This window comes from Talpa occidentalis, unplaced genomic scaffold, assembly GCF_014898055.3.
Source record: "Talpa occidentalis isolate TD23 unplaced genomic scaffold, MPIMG_talOcc4v2.1 talOcc4.2, whole genome shotgun sequence".
Taxonomy (NCBI): domain Eukaryota; kingdom Metazoa; phylum Chordata; class Mammalia; order Eulipotyphla; family Talpidae; genus Talpa; species Talpa occidentalis.
The window spans coordinates 68,238,069-68,257,069 of NW_023602073.1; the positions used below are offsets into that span (position 1 = coordinate 68,238,069).

General features: G+C 41.7%; 1 protein-coding gene across 1 annotated transcript in view; it reads right to left on the reverse strand.

Annotated features, from left to right (window-relative positions):
* The window catches only part of TNFRSF21 (TNF receptor superfamily member 21), a 70,440-nt gene that overhangs the window by 20,452 nt on the left and 30,987 nt on the right, over nucleotides 1-19,001 (reverse strand). Inside the window, exon 4 of the mRNA XM_037519848.2 lies at nucleotides 3,638-3,903. Coding sequence (XP_037375745.1) covers nucleotides 3,638-3,903 — 266 coding nt within the window. The remainder of the gene's footprint in view (nucleotides 1-3,637; nucleotides 3,904-19,001) is intronic.

Below are 19,001 nucleotides of genomic sequence, written 5' to 3' on the forward strand. Positions count from 1 at the left end.
TTTGTCCAAACCAAAGAATATATAAGAGTGAATCCCAAGGGAGATGCTGGACTTTGGGTGATCATGATGTGTCAATGTAAGGTCATCCTTTGTAAAAAAAAAATGTACCATTCTGGTGACTGATGTTAATAATGGGGGAGGCTGTGGGTGTGTGAGAATAGAGGGCATATGAGAAATCCCTGCACCTAACTCTCAACTTTGTTGTAGACCTAAAACTGCTTTTATGAAAGCGGGACTTAATAGAAAAAAATAATTCAAAGAACAATACACCAAAAAGTGAATTTTATTACATAATATTTTAATTCATAAAGAAAAAAAGGGACTCTGTGTTTAATTGAAAAATGGCTCCTAAACCATTGTGGTTAGTAATGGACCAGCTGTTCTTGACGGAGATAACTAAAAGGCACATCAGGGCTAATCCTTCGAGTGGAACATGTATAGGTTCTCTCAGGTTCATGAGTTGAAGAAAATATTAACCATTATTAAAAATACACACTCAAAACAGTTATTTTTACACACTAAGAGTCCATTAACTGCTGGGGCAAAACCTCAAATCTCCAGCAGTATCACAACACACAGAGAATACAAATCCATCTTTAGATGGGAAAAATAAGTCTTAATTGTGCCCCCTGCATTCTTATTCTCTTGTTTAACTCGACAACTCGCAGAGATAAACTGTGAACACACAGCTACATACTGTGAGATTCATCACTGGCAGCCAGAAACCCATGCTCGTTGGCTATTAAAATCAGAGTCCGAATTGGATCCAGACAAAAGGTTGCTAGACAACAGTGGCCACTACTAAAACATGGACCAAAACTCCAGGATGCTTTGATGCCATTATTTCTTTAAAAATAAGTAACAAAAAATAGATACTAGAATTAATTTGTGTTATAAATAAAAGGAAGGGAAGAACTAAAAGGTACAAAGAGCTGGCACTGGAACACAAGGTGTTTCTACTTCTTATGCCCTAGTGGTTTTGGTTATGATTTACTCTCCCTGATAAGCTGTCTCAAGGTGATGTTTGGGTCCATAATATAATAAGGCCATTCATAGTAGTTATCTTACCCCCCACTATTACCATCACCAAACAGAAGTACACTAAAGGCTACAACACCAGAGTCCTCATGATTGCTGTGTGTACGCAGAGAAATGGGATGGACGTGCAGAAACAAAAATGAAGTTTTAGTAAGTTTTTTTGCCAATCTGACCCAATAACAAAACCTCATTCACTCCTAGCAAGGAATAATGGATTGTCTTTGTGCCACTATCTGGTCCCCCTAAATTAAAATGAGCACGGCTCCCTCTCTGAATTTAACACAGTAAAACAAAGCCCTGTCTATTCACTCTCCTGTGCCCTTAAAGCTTTGTCATTCTGAGCAGTTTTTGGATTAATAAAAGTAATATGTTTCATCGTAGAAAATACTAAAAAAGGAAAATCATTAATTCTACCATTTGACTTTAATAATGTAACATTAACATTTATGCTTTTTCATTTTCTTATGTTTATATTTCCCTTAAATTTGCTTAAATTTGTCTTTTCTAATGAGAGACCTTTTTTCCCTCAACAGTATGTCATGACCATCTCTCCACCTTATTAAATAGTCCATTTAGTCAATTCCTAACATTGCATCAATCACATATTATCTTCTTTGTAGGCATCATGAATGATCCCAGTGACTTGCTCAAAGATCTAACCCTTTTTCAAACTTGCTGCTTGTCTTTGCCAGTTCTCTCCTGAAAGCCAACACTCCAGGTAAGCACGATCATATTCACCTCTGAACTCCCTTGCTTCTAAATGCAGCCATTTACTTAATTGGAGGCTAAATGTCTTCCCTTCTTTTCCCCAAATCCAACTACTTAAAATCTAGCTTTAGTTGTGCATCATAATTACTGAGGTTATTTCTCAGAAAGCTCTAAAGACACCAGAGTGTGCCTCTGAATATTTATCATGGCATCTATTAGTAAATTTTTTTTTCTCAAATTCCACATTTCATAGAAGTTAAAATATGCCAAGAACTTGAAAGACCACCTTCAGAGTCAATTAGCACCTACACATGTTTTATCCAGTCACTTTGATAAAAGACCCACATGATGAATGTTTACTTCAATAGTGGGGAAATATTATACTTGAATACAAAACGATAAAAAGCATTTGGACTACTTAAACATATAAAATTGGGTCCCTTGATATACACAATTTCCTACAGAATGAGAGTAAATTAGAGTTGATGGAGGAAAATATCTACTTAGCTTTTTCAGGTAAGGAGTGAAGGCCACTGAAATAACATAGGCTTAATGGCCTTTAAAATTCTATGTGGGTTTTATCAAATCTTAGCAGCAGTATTTTCTTCACCTTGGGAATGTGGTTTGAAACTTTACCTGAAGCCTGATTCAACCCCCAAATCTGTGGTTAATTCATCACCTTTCCAGGGAAGTACTTATGAGTAAGGACAAGCTAAGTATAAGACCTTACATCAGGATGGCAGCTACCAGCTGAGTACAGCTCCCACACAGTTTATAGGCTTCATTCCCAGTCTCAAAGAATCCCATAAAGTTGACTTAGAGATTCGACAACAGAGGCAGACAATGTTGAAGTAACTTACCTTTGGTCACCCAGCTACTAAGCAGCAGAAGCTAAGATTCAAATTCAGTGCTGCCTGGTTCCAAAGCCTAGGCTTACTAACCAGGAACTATAAGCAAAGTACACTCCCGGGTTCCCTCAGTTCCTATCTGATGTACAGACTGAACAAGCCCAAAGAGAAGGATCAATCCTATTACCTACTGCCTGCAGGCTCAGGAGGTAAGATGGAGCCTTCCCAAGCCATGTCACAGGGGGAAAATATCCTCCGGAGGAGAGGAGGGTATAGGAAAAAAAGGTCTTCTTTCTTGGCTTTGTTCAAAGCTTGTTATTCAAAATAAGACTGTAAATGGGGCACGAAGGGATAGATCTGACTGCACAGACTGATACTAGAAGCTACCCCAAAGACATTGATTGCCAGCTTTGCACAGTAGAATCACTTAGAAAGCTCTTAAAATACTGATTTCTAGCCTTCCTTCTAAAGATAAATTTCACTGATCTACACTGGGGTCCAAATATTAGAATTTTTTGGAGGTTATCCAGTTGGCTCCAATGGAAAATCATTGAAAACCACTTTCCTGGAGTGTGTGTGTGTGCGCGCGCGCGTGAACATGTGCACGGATATACCAAAACACCTAATATCAGTTATGTGTCCTTATTACATATACTTAATAAATTTTTTTTTTTAATAGAGGCATGTTTTATTTATTTATTTGTTTGTTTGTTTGTTTTGTCTATACATGCACTGGGTACAGTCAGAAGCTCGGGAGGGTGAGAGAATTCACCAGAGCCAGAGCAGGGAGCAGAGCAGGCAGAAGGACCGAAGTACACTGCTGAGGGGAGCAGCGGGCGGCAGGAGAGGTCTGCGCGCCATGTGGGACCCTCCTCTGGTGGCCGGGGAGCAGCCGGGGATCGAACCGGCGCCGCAGAGGTCACCGGCAGCTTCGCAATCCAGCGCTCAACCACTGCGCCACCGGGGAGGCCCTACTTAATAAAATTTGAAGCACTGTGACAAAAAAATTTTCAGGGAAAGGCAGATGGCCTAGGCTACATTACCTGCGTCGTATCTTCCATCAATCCCCGAATCTTCTCCACAACATCATTGCGGCGGTGCTGGCGCAGGGCACTAATTAACTGGGCAAGACTGGCCTCAGGCCCCCGGATGGTCCAGTGCTGAAGAGCTGCATAGGCCCTCTCGTGGTCTGCTGTGTACCCGTTGGAGAAAGCAGCCACCTCCCTCTCACTGGCATTGCACAGAAACTGATAGATGTCTTTCCACTGGCTTCCCACTTGGGCTGCTACAAGCTTCAGGATGTCAATACCTGCACCAGAGACAAAATAAAATATATAAAAAATACAGGCATGGGAGGGAAGATCATCATACAAGGTCGCTCTTTTTTTTTTATTAAAAGATTTATTTATTTATGCATACAAGAATGGGGGTACAGGCCAGAGGTGTGGGGGGTGAGAGGATTCACCAGACACAAAGCAGGGAACAGAACAGGCAGATTGACTGAAATACACTGCTGAGAGGAGCAATGGGCGAGTCAGGAGAGGTCTGCTGAAACATGTGGGTCACCTCACTTGTTGGGGATCGAACTCGTGCTGCAGTGGCTGCAGTTAGCTTCATAGGTTGCATCTTAACCCCTTGCGCCAGCAGGGGGGCCTCAATGTCACGCTGTTGTAATAAAACTAAACGCAGCATGCTTTCCCATTGCTATATCTCTGTCAAAGGAAGCACACACAGCCCATTGTGGGGGGTAATTAGGTAACCCCCTGCAACTTTCATTTTCTGAATGTGAATCCAGAAGAAGCCATCCTAGAAGTATAATAAACTGCCCCTAAAAGATGTTTTGAAAGTCAAACCCAAAGCAACAGAGATTCCTTTGTTACTGCCAATAACAACTAGAACAAAATAGAGACTCCCAGACTAAGAAAGTGGTGATTTGATGAGTTCTAGAAAAAGGTAAACTGCCCCAGAGCTTTTCACGCACTCTCTGAGTAAAGGGTGTTTGCATCCTGGCAATGGCATCCAATCATGTCAGCTGACACTACCCGCAGCTCAAAGGAGTTGTTTTCTAATTCTGTGCTCAACAAGCAATTTTCTGATCTATTATTTAGTCCCTTAAGTTGACTTGCACAATTACAATGAAGACAACCGCTGAAAGGACAATATGATAATAGCTCTAATCCTCCAGGTACAATGTTAAGGCATTAGTTCTTATCTTTATAAGGCCTTAACTTTCCAACTGTACAGGTTAACCCAATGTCATAAAAGGTAGGTGTGCTGGGTAATGAACTCAACTCAGTGGAAAATGGAATATATTGTTATCCTGGTTTATTAGTCACTTGTAAACTTGGTCAGCATGGTAATGTCACCTCCAGGTCTTGAATGTAGATATCTGACATGCCAACATCAAGTCTCAAACTCATGGTAGGCACCTGGCACGCACCCTCTCTGAGGTGAGTTGGAGCAGCATGCTTTGGTGTCTTCCTCCTAACAGCACCTTCTCTCACAATTACACATTGACTTTGCCCTTATTTATTCAGGTATGAAGCAGGCTCTGGTGGCTTATTAGAACAGATGGATCAGTCCTCTGTGTCACTCCCATGTCTTTGAATAGGGGTATTATGCCTCAATACCTGAGTTTTTATAATGAACAATATCTTAAAAACATTTACTACTCAATAAAAATGGGTCATAGTTCCAATTAACTAGAGGTTAATGGGGGGTGGAACAGTGGGGAAGGACTCTTGCTCCAATCAGTTGTTGAGGAAAATATTTCTAAAATGAGCCTTCAATTTTTGCCTAAGAAAAGAGCAATAATTGCAGAAGTTTCTTTGAAAATGGAAGACTTTGTGGTTCCTCAATATAAGTCCTTTTTTTTTCTCTGTCATGCAATCCTTGAGGCAAGTGATACGGAAAATTGCACACACATCCTGAATCAACCCCTTAAAAACTGTTTTCAAAGAGTAAATTCCTAGGAGAAGGCTGTTCTCTTGTCAACTGTAAGGAAAGAATGCCACAAATTGAGATATTACTGTACTTCTCAAACTATTTTCCCTGGCAGTGGGAAATGTACTTGAACCAGTTGCTTTTTCTGTTTTCATGGAGATGTTTACCAGATACAGAGCATTTGACTTCAAGCAAAAAAAAAAAAAAAAAAAGCCCTATTTAAAGTCCTGCAGGTAACTTTCAGAAGCAAGCAAGCCAGCTCTTTGAGGTTGATGTGGTAGATTTTTCCAAACACCATAAGGTTTGTTAGCTCCTGAATCTTAATTTAGGTCAATTTGACTAAGGCCCACAGTGTCTTACATGAAAACATGACTGAGTTTTCTTGTATGTGGGATCATTGCCTAAGTCTTAATGCCAATGACTGTGGCTTTGGGCAAACCACTAACTGTCATGTCCATTTCCTCATTTGCACAATGGAGATACTCACTGCAGTCCCTGGGGATGAGCTGATTAACATTTTCTATAGAGTTGATTTATTTTTGGAAGTACCCCATCATTATAAATGCTTCAAATACTGAGCACTAAAACTTAAGACTACATGCATTTCGGTCTTTATAGAGTAATTACAGAGTTTAAAAGGCTTAAGCTTAACAGTAGCTCCTGCTTCCAAAACCCAGTGTTTAGACATTGTTTTTTTCAGCCACACAATAAAGGAAAAAAACACAAAGAATGGATACAATGAGATTTTTCCTTCAACTAAAATTAACTGGATGTTAAATTTAAGGTTCACAAATCAAGTTTCATCTTATTCTTTTACTATGAAAACATGGAGTCAACTCACGTGACCCAGCCGGGGTCAATAAAGTTCTTCACCATGGCCCCTCCCGTTCGGGGGGAGCTGATAAATCTAAACATGACAGAGACAACCACTCCCTCTGGAGATACCAGCCTTTTCAGCCTAGCACGTGATCACAAACCCTGCAGGAGCAGGGAGGAACAGTCTGAACTAGCCTGTTGAGTGCGCATGTACCTTGCCACCTTCATCATCACCACCAAAGGGAAAAGAAAAATCTACCAAATATATCAGGAGTATTTCTTACAGTCACCTTATGTTACTGTGGTTGCATGAAATCTTAAGGCAGAAAGAGATTATCACCAAGAAAATGAAATAACACCAGTGAAGCACAAATTTTGATGGACTTTAAAAGTGTTTTTTGTTTAGGAAAAAAAATTCTAGGCTACACTGTGCAATACAACTAGCAAGAAAAGCAATAGGATGATTAAACCAAGCAGAGAGTTGACCTCTGAGAAGGGAGAGAGGAGAATGTTATGGTTATGTGCAGAGAGGGGACTTTTAAGGTGTCCATGGTCCTATTGTCTAAGCTGGATGGTGGGGAAATGAGCCGGCTTTTTATTACTTTCTTTGATATTTATCTAATTTTTCTCTTTAAAATCATATAATAAATAATATACACACACGCATATAAAGGCATATAAATGGTATATATTGATATATACCTTATATATTCACATACTTTTGTGTCAGAGGTACATATAATTATTTTCAAGTATTTCATCTTATTGGTGTAGAAAGGTTTGTGACAGTCCAAGGTCACCCAGCTAATGAGGACACCTCCACTGTGGTTAGTCAGGAATATGCAGTAGTAGAGGAGCATTATTATTACACACTCCTTGAGTATGGCCTCACGGTCTACATATAAATACACTCATAGCTGGTCATGGGATTTGTGCTTTTTCCAGGCCTGCTATTACTGACCAATAAGATATTGGTAAAGTTTTCCCTGGGACTACTCGCAAGTTTTTTTTCTTTAAAACTAAAATACTCTTAAAAAACAAAAAAGCTGTCAGCAAACAATTCTGTAGAGGGAAATAGTAAATATTTTAGGTTTTATGAACCATACAGTTTCTGTGACAGCTTCAACTCTGATGTAACGTAAAAGCAGCCACAAACAATAAAAATGAGAGTAGCTACACCGTAATCAAAACTTTATTTCCAAAAACAGGTGGTGGGTTGGATATGGTCCACCAAACCCTGAAACTAGCAATGAAAAGAGATCAAGAGACCAAGACAATCAAACAGCATAAAGATTTAGAAAAACATTTTGTTAAAAGAAAATGTATGCACACACACAAATACTATTAACCTCAAAGTGAAATGATAGTGAAACAGAGACCACCTCTCTACTTAGCAGGGTGCCCCGCACATATGTCTCATCAGAATTCAAGCGTTTTCACCTAGAATGGAGACTGTATATTGAACTGATCTGAACTGCTGAGATGGCTGTGATGCCAGGTCTCTTTTTCCTTAGGTTAAAAACCAACACGCAACCCACCAAAGGGCTGATAGAAAGGGGCTAGACCTTAACTGCTTTTCCTATAATGTCAGGTCCTACGACTCTTTCTTAAGAAGTCATGGAAGGAGCGAAATTGAAGCCACATAAACCAGAGGCTGCATTTGCCTACAGTGGTATGTGAGAAGGTCTCCAGGGAAATGATCTGTGAATTTTAAGGTCCAAGTAGCAGAAAGACTATGAATCCTTTAATCACAAGCTACAGTTTCAACCCCCATGACTTATTAGTTGTGTGACCTCTGTCAAATGACAACCCCTATGATTTCTATGCCCATATCATTATGGTGAAAATACAGTCTCTTATTTCTAAGGCGGGTGAGGCTATTTACGGGACCTCAAACATAGCACCTGAGCGCATGTTGTTTCTCCTTCCCCTGTCCCCACCAAGGCTGCCTGGACGAGTCATTGAGGTAATGTACCTAATGGAGGAGTTTTGCACAGACACAGGTATTAGCACCAGGATTATAGGTGCTGAACAAAGAAGCCACATGCCAGAATCCTGGGTGCTGTGCTTTGTGAAATCTCACAAGCACGAGTCAGAAGGGGCATCATCATAATGGAGAGGCACCATCCTCAGAAAGATAAATAGAAAAGGAAAATGCTGCTCTGCCCCTGCCACCTGCACAGCATCACAGCAGGACTTGGCGAGCTCGTCCTTGTGAGCTGACGCTGCCCAGACCCACCAGAAGGGAGCTCAGACATCAAGGCACGAGCCCATCAACCACATTATTATCAAAGAAATGGCACTTTCCGGTGCATTATAAAATCAGGTGCATTATAAACTCTGAATTACATATTATCTGAGTGACAACCCTCATTTTGAGGCTCATTTTCTTAACCTCAATGTCAGCTCCAGGTTTTTCTAAAAACCTGAATTGACCTTTATACTAGAGAAGGTATTAAAGCTCTTTCTTTTTGGAGATAAATATCAGAAATGAATGCCATCGTTATGAACTCATATTCAAGCCTTCCTTGGATGAGGTATGAAGGACAGAGATAACAGAGCCTAAGAAAACAAAGGCCATCTGTAACCCACAACACAGCAACTCTGGGTTTCCAGCTGGACAACCAGGCTTCAAAAGAATGGATGCATCAACCTGTACCCCTATGTTTATTGCAGCATTAGTAATAATAGGAAATGGAAACAACCCAAATGCCTAAAAATAGATGACTGGATCAAGAAGATGTGGATAATATACACAATGAAACACTATTCAGCAATCAAAAAAATAAACTCATGCTATTTGCAGCAGTATGGATGGAGATAGAATGGATTATGCTCAGTGAAATAAACCAGAGGTAACAGAAAAATACTGGATGGTTTCACTTATAGGAGGAATATGGGGAACCAAATAAGGGATCAGGAAAAAAATAACAATAAATTTAAAAAAAATTAACAGCCCCCCCCCCAAAAGAATGGATGAATGGATGCATCAAAGAGGTGAGTATGTTTATAAGCCTTTTAATTGTACCAAATTCTCATTACTTAAAAAGTTTAAGCATTCCTGCTACATCTCCCATACTTGTTAACTATAATGTCAGTTCTCATTATTCTTCTAGAAAGAGAGGCAGAGGGACAAATAATGAGAAAATTCCCATGGAGGCAATTAACACACAACCTCCTCCCAGGACAGATGACTCCACAGTTATCCATGTACTGGTTTCTCTACATACACAAGACAGTTTCCTGAGAAGTTCATGTGGGAAACAATATAAGTTCAAGACTACTACCCTTCTGCACCACCCTGCTATCCCCCATCACACATACAAAACATGCTCTGAATAGGTGTGTGCTATGACCTCAGGCTTGCAACTGCAGATACGAGGCAAGCATGAACACAACATGTATATAGTTAGCAATGTATGTCAAGACCAGAAATTTGAATGAGAACCTGGCATCAGCATTCCCAGAAGGGATGCTCTTCCTGTACAATGGTCATGCCTCAGAGTTGCCTTATCTAACAACTTTCTGCCCAAGTCTCAAGTCTGCTTTGATTACTGTATCCCCAGCACCTTTCAGAAGTCTAGAAATACAATGAATATCTTTGCATGGATAAAAGCTTTATTGCCATTCCTCCCCTTTTTCCTGATCTCCTCCTCCACACACACTATTTATCATCCCATTCGTCTTTGTAACTTAAGCCATTGAGAACCTGGCTGGCCCTGCCTGATCTCCAGTCTCCACAATAACATGAAGGAAGGTCCAGAGTGTGGTCACTAGCGAATAGAACACAGGCTTCCTGACACAGGAACATAAGTGCTTGTGCAAGAGCCTCTCCTTTTGCCATTTCCCTCTTCCCGCTGAAGGGAGTCCACTAATCCACATCGGGGGCCAGAGCTCATAAAGAGGAAAATTCTCCCAGCTTCTTCCACTGCAGCAGAATCCTCTTGCAGCAATAAGCTGTCTAGGCAGCAATCTGGTCTATAAACAGAGTCAGTGCTCATAAAAGCAATAATCCTTCATGTACACATGTTTTGCAGTAACCAGTATATCAGAGGATGGTTAAAAAAATCATATATCTACAGGGATCATTCCCAGTGGATCCCGTAGGACACAGCTTTATCTGTGCTGGGCATTCAATATGATTTAAAACTACTCCTTCCCTAGTTGAGATACAAAAGCTGGAGGAAATGTTTAAATTTCATCTTAAACCCAAAACATGATTTCTGAAGCAGAGTCAATCACTATCTTGTGAAGGCTTAAAGGACAATCATTATCAGGTGCTCCTAAAAGGCCACTGTACAAAAGTGTCATGAAGTTCACAGACAGAATGCTCACCAGTGACAAACTATCAAATGAGTAGGTGATTTTCCAGATGGAAGAGACAGACATGCTGTCTTTGTTTCACTGCACAGAGGAAAACAGAAACACAAAACAAAAAATGCCTCGCTCCTTCTCACCTCAGTCTGTGTTTGAACCTGTTCATTTATTCATTGACAAAAATATACTGAGCACTTTGCATCAGACACAATCTCAGGCATTGGGATATGGCAGTGACCAAATGCAAAGCTAAACGAAATCCCTTTCCTCATGAAGCTTTCATTCTCTTGGGGGATGTAAGAAAAATCAACAAGATAGTGATAAAACCTTTAATGTGACAGTGCAGAGTGCTAATGAGAAATATAAAGCAGAGGAAGGGGATGGAGGAGTGCACTTTTGGATCTAGGCCTTCTCCCCCATGGCTAAGAGAAGGCCTCACTGAGGTTGAACATTTCAGTCAAGACATAGAGGAGGTAAGGGAGCAAGCCATGCAGATATGTGGGGGGAAGGAGTTCCAGGCAGAGGGAACAGCAGGTGCAAAGGAAGTAAAGGTGTTGGTCTTCATGAAGAGGAGCAGATACGCTGGTGTAATTGGAGCAAGAGGGCGAGGGTGAGAGTGATGGGAGGCAGAGGCTGAGAAAAAAAGGGAGGGAGTGTAGGTCTCATGGGCTAGAGGCTGCTACTCTGCGTATGATGAAAAGTCACTGAAGATCTTGATTTTTCAATGACAGGAGTGACATGATCTGACTTACATTTGAAAAGGTCATTGGTGGTGTCAACAATTAACTGTAGAGGTACAGACAGACATGAAACAACCAGCTAGAGGCCACAGCAATAATCCGGGGTGGGGGGGTGGTCTGGACCAGAATGGCTTAGGTGGACTTCATAGAAAATAGCCAACTTCTGCATTTATTTGGATGACAGAGCTGATAGGATTTACTAACAGAGCAAAAGTGGGACAGAAAGAAAGAAAGAGTGACCTTAAGGTTTTGACCTGAGTAACAAGAAGACTGGATAGAGAAGATACTTTCTGCAATGGGAAACTGATGTGGAGTTTGGTTTGGGATTCTGTTTTAGACATCTTAAATAAAGGCGCCTGTTAGACATCTGGGTGTGTCAAGCAGGCAGGACATTTGCAGCTTGAGTTCAGGTACAAGACCCAGGCTGTATGTACTTGGGAGTTCCCGGCAGACAGATGGTATTTAAAGCCATGGGTCCCCAAGGGAGGGAGAAAGTGTGAGTAGAAAAAAGTGCAGGTTACAGCAAGTACTGGTTACAAGTCAGGTTGAAGAGGAGGAACAGGTCAAGAGGTTGGTGAAGGCAAAGCCACCTAAGTGGGAGGATAATCACGGGAGGGTGGTGACCAGGAGGTCAAAGGGAGAAAGAATTTCGAGGAGCATGGAACTATCAGTGCCATACACCAGCAGAGAAACTAAAAGTTAAACAAGTGAGAATTATGTTGTCAGACTATATAGAAAAGAGGCAAGACTGTGGCTAAAATATTGCCATCTTTCACTGATTCTAAGGCCTCTGAATGCACATTTTAATCAACACATTTTCACAGTTTGGCAACAGTGTTTTTTCCTTCGCCAGGTGGAAAATCATGGTATGTCTCCATCACTGGTATCTCATATTTTATGAAATAAGGCAAACATATTTATCATTATATTTTTCATTTATAAATCTGAGCCCACCTCATTTTTAACAAGTTGACATATCATCAGCAAATCTAAAATGTCAAATTCTGTACAGACACTGCAATGCTTTTTTAAATTAATTAATTAATATATTTTTTACATCATCGTTCATTTTTGTACAATGTTTGCTTTTTCCTTTCAGGTATAGTCTTGTGAAATTCCCACCACTAATTCACCTGTGGACCATCACTACAGCCCGTTGGAGGCACTGTGATGTTAACAGCCAATTACTCATAAAGAATAATCAGCAGATTCTAGAAATTCCTTCTCCTCTGCAAAATCATCTTACATAATACCTGACCAGGATGATTCAAGGACACTCCATTTTCCAGGGTTTTCTTTTTCTGTTTGTAGTTTTGCCTACGTGGGGAAAATGCTGATTGGTTTTCCAGTATCCCAAATAGCTTCAATTCAAAAACTGTTAGATAAATAATAGAATAAAATATGCATTTAAAAAATAAAGACTCCCACCCTTAAGCCAAGAAGAAGTCATGGCGTTGGGTTGTAACAGGGTGGTCCCCAGGAAAGGGGGAGGTTCCCTGCTGCCCCTCTCCCTGTCCTATAACAGGGTCTGGAGAGGATTGCAGCTTGGGACTCCCAAGGGCAAAGGCCACACACAACTCTGTGCCGTGGGCAGGCGATAATGCTACTCGGGCTCTAGTGAGCGGAGACGTTCCTCCAGCTACCATTTTGTGTGCTTTCTAATCCTCACACGCCCTAAGAGGTCAAGCAGAAAGGTACTGCCTGATGGTGATGGCATTATGGAAGTCAAAATGGAAAAGGCAGTGGGTAGCAAGCAGTCCCCAAATCCCGCATGTAGGAAGCAGCCCCCAAGTGCTGCCCCTGACTTGAAATGGTGGCAGCCGCGAGGAAAAGGCTGAAACACAGCAGCCTCTGAAATGGAATAATCTGCTCCCCTGAGCCTGGCTTCCTGGTGTTTATACTTCAAGTCTACTTCCCATAGGAAATTTGGGCTGAGAGACAGGATGACTGTCTGGAATTTTCAGTCAAGGAGGCTTCTGGCAAAGGAAGGAGGGCTTCTTTGATGGCAGCAGCTGCTGTTGCTTGTCTGGGCTGAGAAAACCACCAAGTTCAACAGATGTGAGTTCAGATTAGCAGGATTCCATCACCCCTGACAATGTGAAACAACCTTTATATTTTTAAAAAGCCCTCAGAGATTTCATTAGATTTCTGGCTTTAGAACTTTTCCATTCCAAGCAATCTAAGAAAGTAAAAAGTAGAAAACCAGAGCAAGTTCCACAGAGGAGATACTCATTACTGATGACAACTGTGGAGTTGTTTGCTTTCAGATGTAGGTTTTGCTGAGAGAAATAAATTTTTCTTGATTGAGCATGGTTAAAACAACAACAACAACAACAATAAAAAAACACTCAACCACAGAAACCTAGAAATGACTAACCTCAGGCAATTGAGAAGCAATTCAGATTCTACAAGTCATGGGGCAGTGTGTGGAGTTAGACTGGGTCCAAATAGAGCCTGGCCCTGCCACTTTCTAGCTGTGTGATCTTGGCCAAGTTCCTCTCTGTGCCTCAGTTCCCAGTCATAAAATGACAATGATGGTGGCTCATCTCATAGTTATAAAAATTAATGTGTATAGGGCCTCCCCGGTGGCGCAGCGGTTGAGCACTGGGTTGCGAAGCTGCTCGCACCTCTGCAGCGCCGGTTCGATCCCCGGCCACTGGAGGAGGGTCCCACATGGCGCGCAGACCTCTCCTGCCGCCCGCTGCTCCCCTCAGCAGTGTACTTCGGTCCTTCTGCCTGCTCTGCTCCCCACTCTGGCTCTGGTGAATTCTCTCACCCTCCTGCGCTTCTGACTGTACCCAGTCCTTGTATAGATAAATAAATAAAAAAAAAAAAAAATAATAATAATAAAATCTTTAAAAAAAAATAAAGTCTTCTGAATCTTTAAAAAAAAAAAAAAAAAAATTAATGTGTATAAAAAACTTAGAACAGGATATAACACCCGGTAAACAAGGTACATCTTTGTTAACAAAAAATAGATAATGAGGGCCTCCCCGGTGGCGCAGCGGTTGAGCGCTGGGTTGCGAAGCTGCCCGCGGCCACTGAGGCGCTGGTTCGATCCCCGGCTGCTCCCCGGCCACTGGAGGAGGGTCCCACATGGCGCGCAGACCTCTCCTGTCGCCCGCTGCTCCCCTCAGCAGTGTACCTTGGTCCTTCTGCCTGCTCTGCTCCCCGCTCTGGCTCTGGTGAATTCTCTCACCCTCCCGAGCTTCTGACTGTACCCAGTGCATGTATAAACAACACAAACAAATAAAATAAATAAATAAATAAAACATGCCTCTATTAAAAAAAAATTAAAAAAAAGTAGATAATGAAAATGTACTCAGAGCTGCGACCTTTCTTATGCTAAAAATTACATCAGCAGTTTATGTCATCTTTGCATCCCCAAATCACCTCCTGATCTATTACCTATGTCATAAGCAAACACCCCATGACCTCACTTTAGAAAAAACTGAAGTGGAAAAGTACTTACTATTGAATTAATAATATACTTCATTTGTTCTTCACTTCTGCACATGGCATACGGTGGTTATAATAATTAAATCGAAGGAAATGTATAAAGTCATTTCTGAAACTGACTGAAGAGAATTGAAATTGTCCAAATATACCCAGGACCCAGCATCCAGTTACTCAACATCTGCTTTCCCACTAACCACTGCTGCCTCCAGGAAATATTTAGACAAGACACAATCACGATTGCACTCCCATAGTTACTGCACCTTGCTGCTTATCCTGAGAAAGACGGTAAGACTGTCACATTGTGAATCGGGAGATGCCTCTCCCTCACAACCCCCAATAGCAACCAAGTCCACTACACTTAACCAGTATTTATGAAGAAAGGAAACATTTTTCCTAAGCCTATTGATGGGATTCCTAAGGACTTAGAGGCACAACAGAGTTTGTTGGTGAGTAAAATCTAAAGAGGTTAAGAAGGAACGAATTTTGCTTGTTTGCTAGATAAGGCAAGATGATGTCATGTTTTGTTTTGCTTGAGCAGTGAGTTGTAAAGAAGGGACAGGATGGAGGAAATTTATCTGTAACCGGAAACTCAAAGCTTAAAATGTAGCTTGGTTGAAGGACAGTAAACTGTTTATATTAATTGCACTAAGCAAATTATGCCCTGCTTCTCAACAGCTTTGTTTCTCCTATGAATATCTTTTACATATGGATTGGGACATCAGAGTTATGCAAATCAGCAGTCTAGCCACCAAGTCAGCCCAGCTGGTCCGTACTTGAACTTGGCCTTTGGTTGTAGGTTGTTTTGAACTTGTGGATTTCAGTTTTCCTATGACTGAGAGACAGGATTTTAGAATAGAAGATGTTGGAGATACTTGAATCCAAGACCTTCATCAAACAGCTGAGCAAAATCAAGCCCTACAAGGTCCTTCCCTTTGCAGTTTTCCTCTCCCAGCCAATGCTGCCCCCTCCACACATCTCCTGCAGAGCAGGTTTACATTTTCCCCTGGGCAGGGAGTGTTCTCCTACTTCCCCAGGCTGCACTATCAGATATGCCTCAGGAGCATAACAGAAGTGGTTTTATGAGCAAAGTCCGTTCCTTTCACCCTCTACAATGATTAGAATCAACTACATGGACCAAACCTTCCTTTTCTTTTCCAGCTCTTACTATGCTGGTTAATCAGACTCTATGGCATTTTATGGCTACCATTCCCAGGGCAGATGTTTTCTCTGCAGCCATTTCTCCTGGCGCATAGGACTCATAAATCTAAACTTAATGTATTTCTACTTGTTGAAAATCAGATATAATGGTTCGTCTGTTCAGATATAAAGGGGAATAGATGCCTTTGCCTCTTGAAAGGTCAAAGATTTTCTATAGATTGTAAGAGGTTTAAGAATTTCATTAAGTTACTTTCACCTGCAGCCAAGATCTAACTTATCTCCAGCTACTAGCTCTTTCACCTCCTACAGCTTGAAATCATCCAATTAAGATGCTCAGCCAAGGTAGACATGCCCCGCCTCTCCTTTTGACTTAATTATCATCTAGGGACCATTAGCATTATCATGAAGGCAATCCAGGGAGAAATAAGCCAGAGGATCTTTCTTCTGCTCCTCATCTACCTCTCCAGTCTCTCAGAGGGGCCAGAGGACTAAGTTCTTTTACAACCTCAGCCTGCAAATTCTTCACAGGCAAATGGCCTTCTCTCCATTTTCTCATTCCAGAAACTTGAATAATTGTTTTCAAACCATAATATATATACTGAGGAGAGCTCTGCAGTCCTTTGACCAGTGAAATATAAAGGGTAGTGCCTCAGCAATCAGAAGCCCCTGGCTGTGGTCTCCCCTCTGATCTAGCTGACATTAGACAAGTCATTGTTCTTCTCTGGGTCTCAGTCCCAGCTTCTATAAATGAAGATTAGACTAAATGAATCTCTTCTAACTGTTATAGGACAGGGAGAGGGGCAGCCCAAACCCCACAAACCTGCCTATTCTAAATGGGTTCTGCCATCCGCCGCATCAACACAAAACATATGAGACTTTAATGGGAAGGAACTTTAATTAAAAAACAATACAGGAAAGGCAAAGAATCTAGTTTCTAAATCAAGCATCCAAAGTTACCCGTCCCCTTGCGGGTAAAACTCCATCCAAATGGGATCGGCCCAGAGCAAGGCCCCAAAGCCTGCCACAAGTCTAAAGCATCTTCCAGTAGGGACCCACAGAAAAGGGCCAGAAACAACCAGACAAGCCCGGAAGGAAAAGAGCAAAATCAACATCAAAATAAAAACTGTCATTGTCACCTCCCCACGGGTCTCACCCACATCTGTCACCCAGTCCACGACCAAAAGACAAGCACAGTTTCTTCACGTGTCTCTAGGCTCCATGAGCCTCCTCCAGGTCTCCTTCTGGTTCCATCCTGCTTCCTTCCTCAGTCTCTTCTGCAGCTTCTCCTCTTCCTGCTCAGCTCCACCCTCCCTTGGGTGGGGCAGGGAACCTCCCCCTTTCCTGGAGACCACCCTGTTGCATAACTATGATGTACACACACACACACTTCTACATAATGTTCACTGCTCTGTCTTTGAAGTCTTACACCAAAATAAAATTAAAAATCTCTTACCAAAGCCTACTCCTAGGATAATGCCCTGAACTTGATGTTCAAATACATTTAATTGAGCAAAAATAACCAGCTGAAGCAGTTTAATAGTCATTTTTCAAATTTCTGAACTTTGTTTTGCTTTGGGGTTCCTAAAGGATGAACCTGGTTACAAACGCCCCCCTATCATTTTAGAGTAGTACAGCAGTATACACAGGAAAAGTTCACTTCATACGTTATATTCTCCTGCTTCAGTCAAAGTACAACTAATAAACTAATATAGAATTACGCAGACTGATCACTTAGTTTCTTTTTGGGAAAAAGATTTGACATCTGAACAACTCTCAAACAGAACGTAAAATTCAAAAGACAGAACAAAGAGGTAGAAATATGTAACTAAGACACAGAATAGTTTCTCCCTAGTCTCATGTGGCTCATAGCACTTCTCCCTGGAGAAACTCATGGTTGTCATAGCTAAAGATAAATGCTGTGGACAGGAGTGTGCCCAGTAGGGTGTTTGTCTATTACCTTTCGAGCAAAACCAGACTTGTTTGCTGTCTTTCTGGAAGTGAAATAAGTTATTTCTCTAACCCCAACTTTCCATCCTTTTTTGAGTGACATTTCCCCCATTTTTAAGGATCACATTTAGATTATCCTGTAAAATTTTAGGTGCAAAATCCCAATGAACACAAAGAGATAAGGATCTGGGGTAAACATGCAATTTAAAAAACCCATTTACCAGGCTGAGTAATGTCTACACTAATGAGCCATGACAAGAATATATGAAAGAGGGCCTCCCCGGTGGCGCAGCGGTTGAGCGCTGGGTTGCGAAGCTGCCCGCAGCCTCTGCAGCGCCGGTTCAATCCCCGGCTGCTCCCCGGCCATCAGAGGAGGGTCCCCCATGGTGCGCAGATCTCTCCTGCCGCCCGCTGCTCCCCTCAGCACTTCGGTCCTTCTGCCTGCTCTGGTCCCTGCTCTGGCTCTGGTGAATTCTCTCACCCTCCCGCGCTTCTGACTGTACCCAGTGCTTGCATAAATAAATAAATAAATAAATAAATAAAAATAAATCTTAAAAAAAAAAAAAAGAATATATGAAAGTAAAGATGGTTTCATATCCCAGAAGCTGCCGCTGCTTATAACTGGATGGATTTGAGTTGCTGGCCTCCCATCAGCTAATACCAGAGTTCAGCATCTTCATTTACCCAGTAAGCCTTTGTGACTAGTGCAAAGCTACTGTCAGACATTATATTTGTGGCTGGGGCTCCTTGGCCCACATGAAGAGACCAAGGTTTCCTCCCACTATAAAAACTCAGAAATGGAGGAATGCCTTCCACAGGGCTTCTCAACTCCTTTTCAATCATGGTGACATGGACTGAAGGGAGTGAAAGACTCCAAATACTAGTTCTGTACCAACTATGCGATCTCTACCACACTGTAAAAACAGCTCTCTACTAGCATGCAGAATTACTGCACACCCTTGGTCTTCCCCAGCCATGTGTCCTGATTTAGAAGTGGAAATTTTTGCCGCCCTGACCTCACTCTATT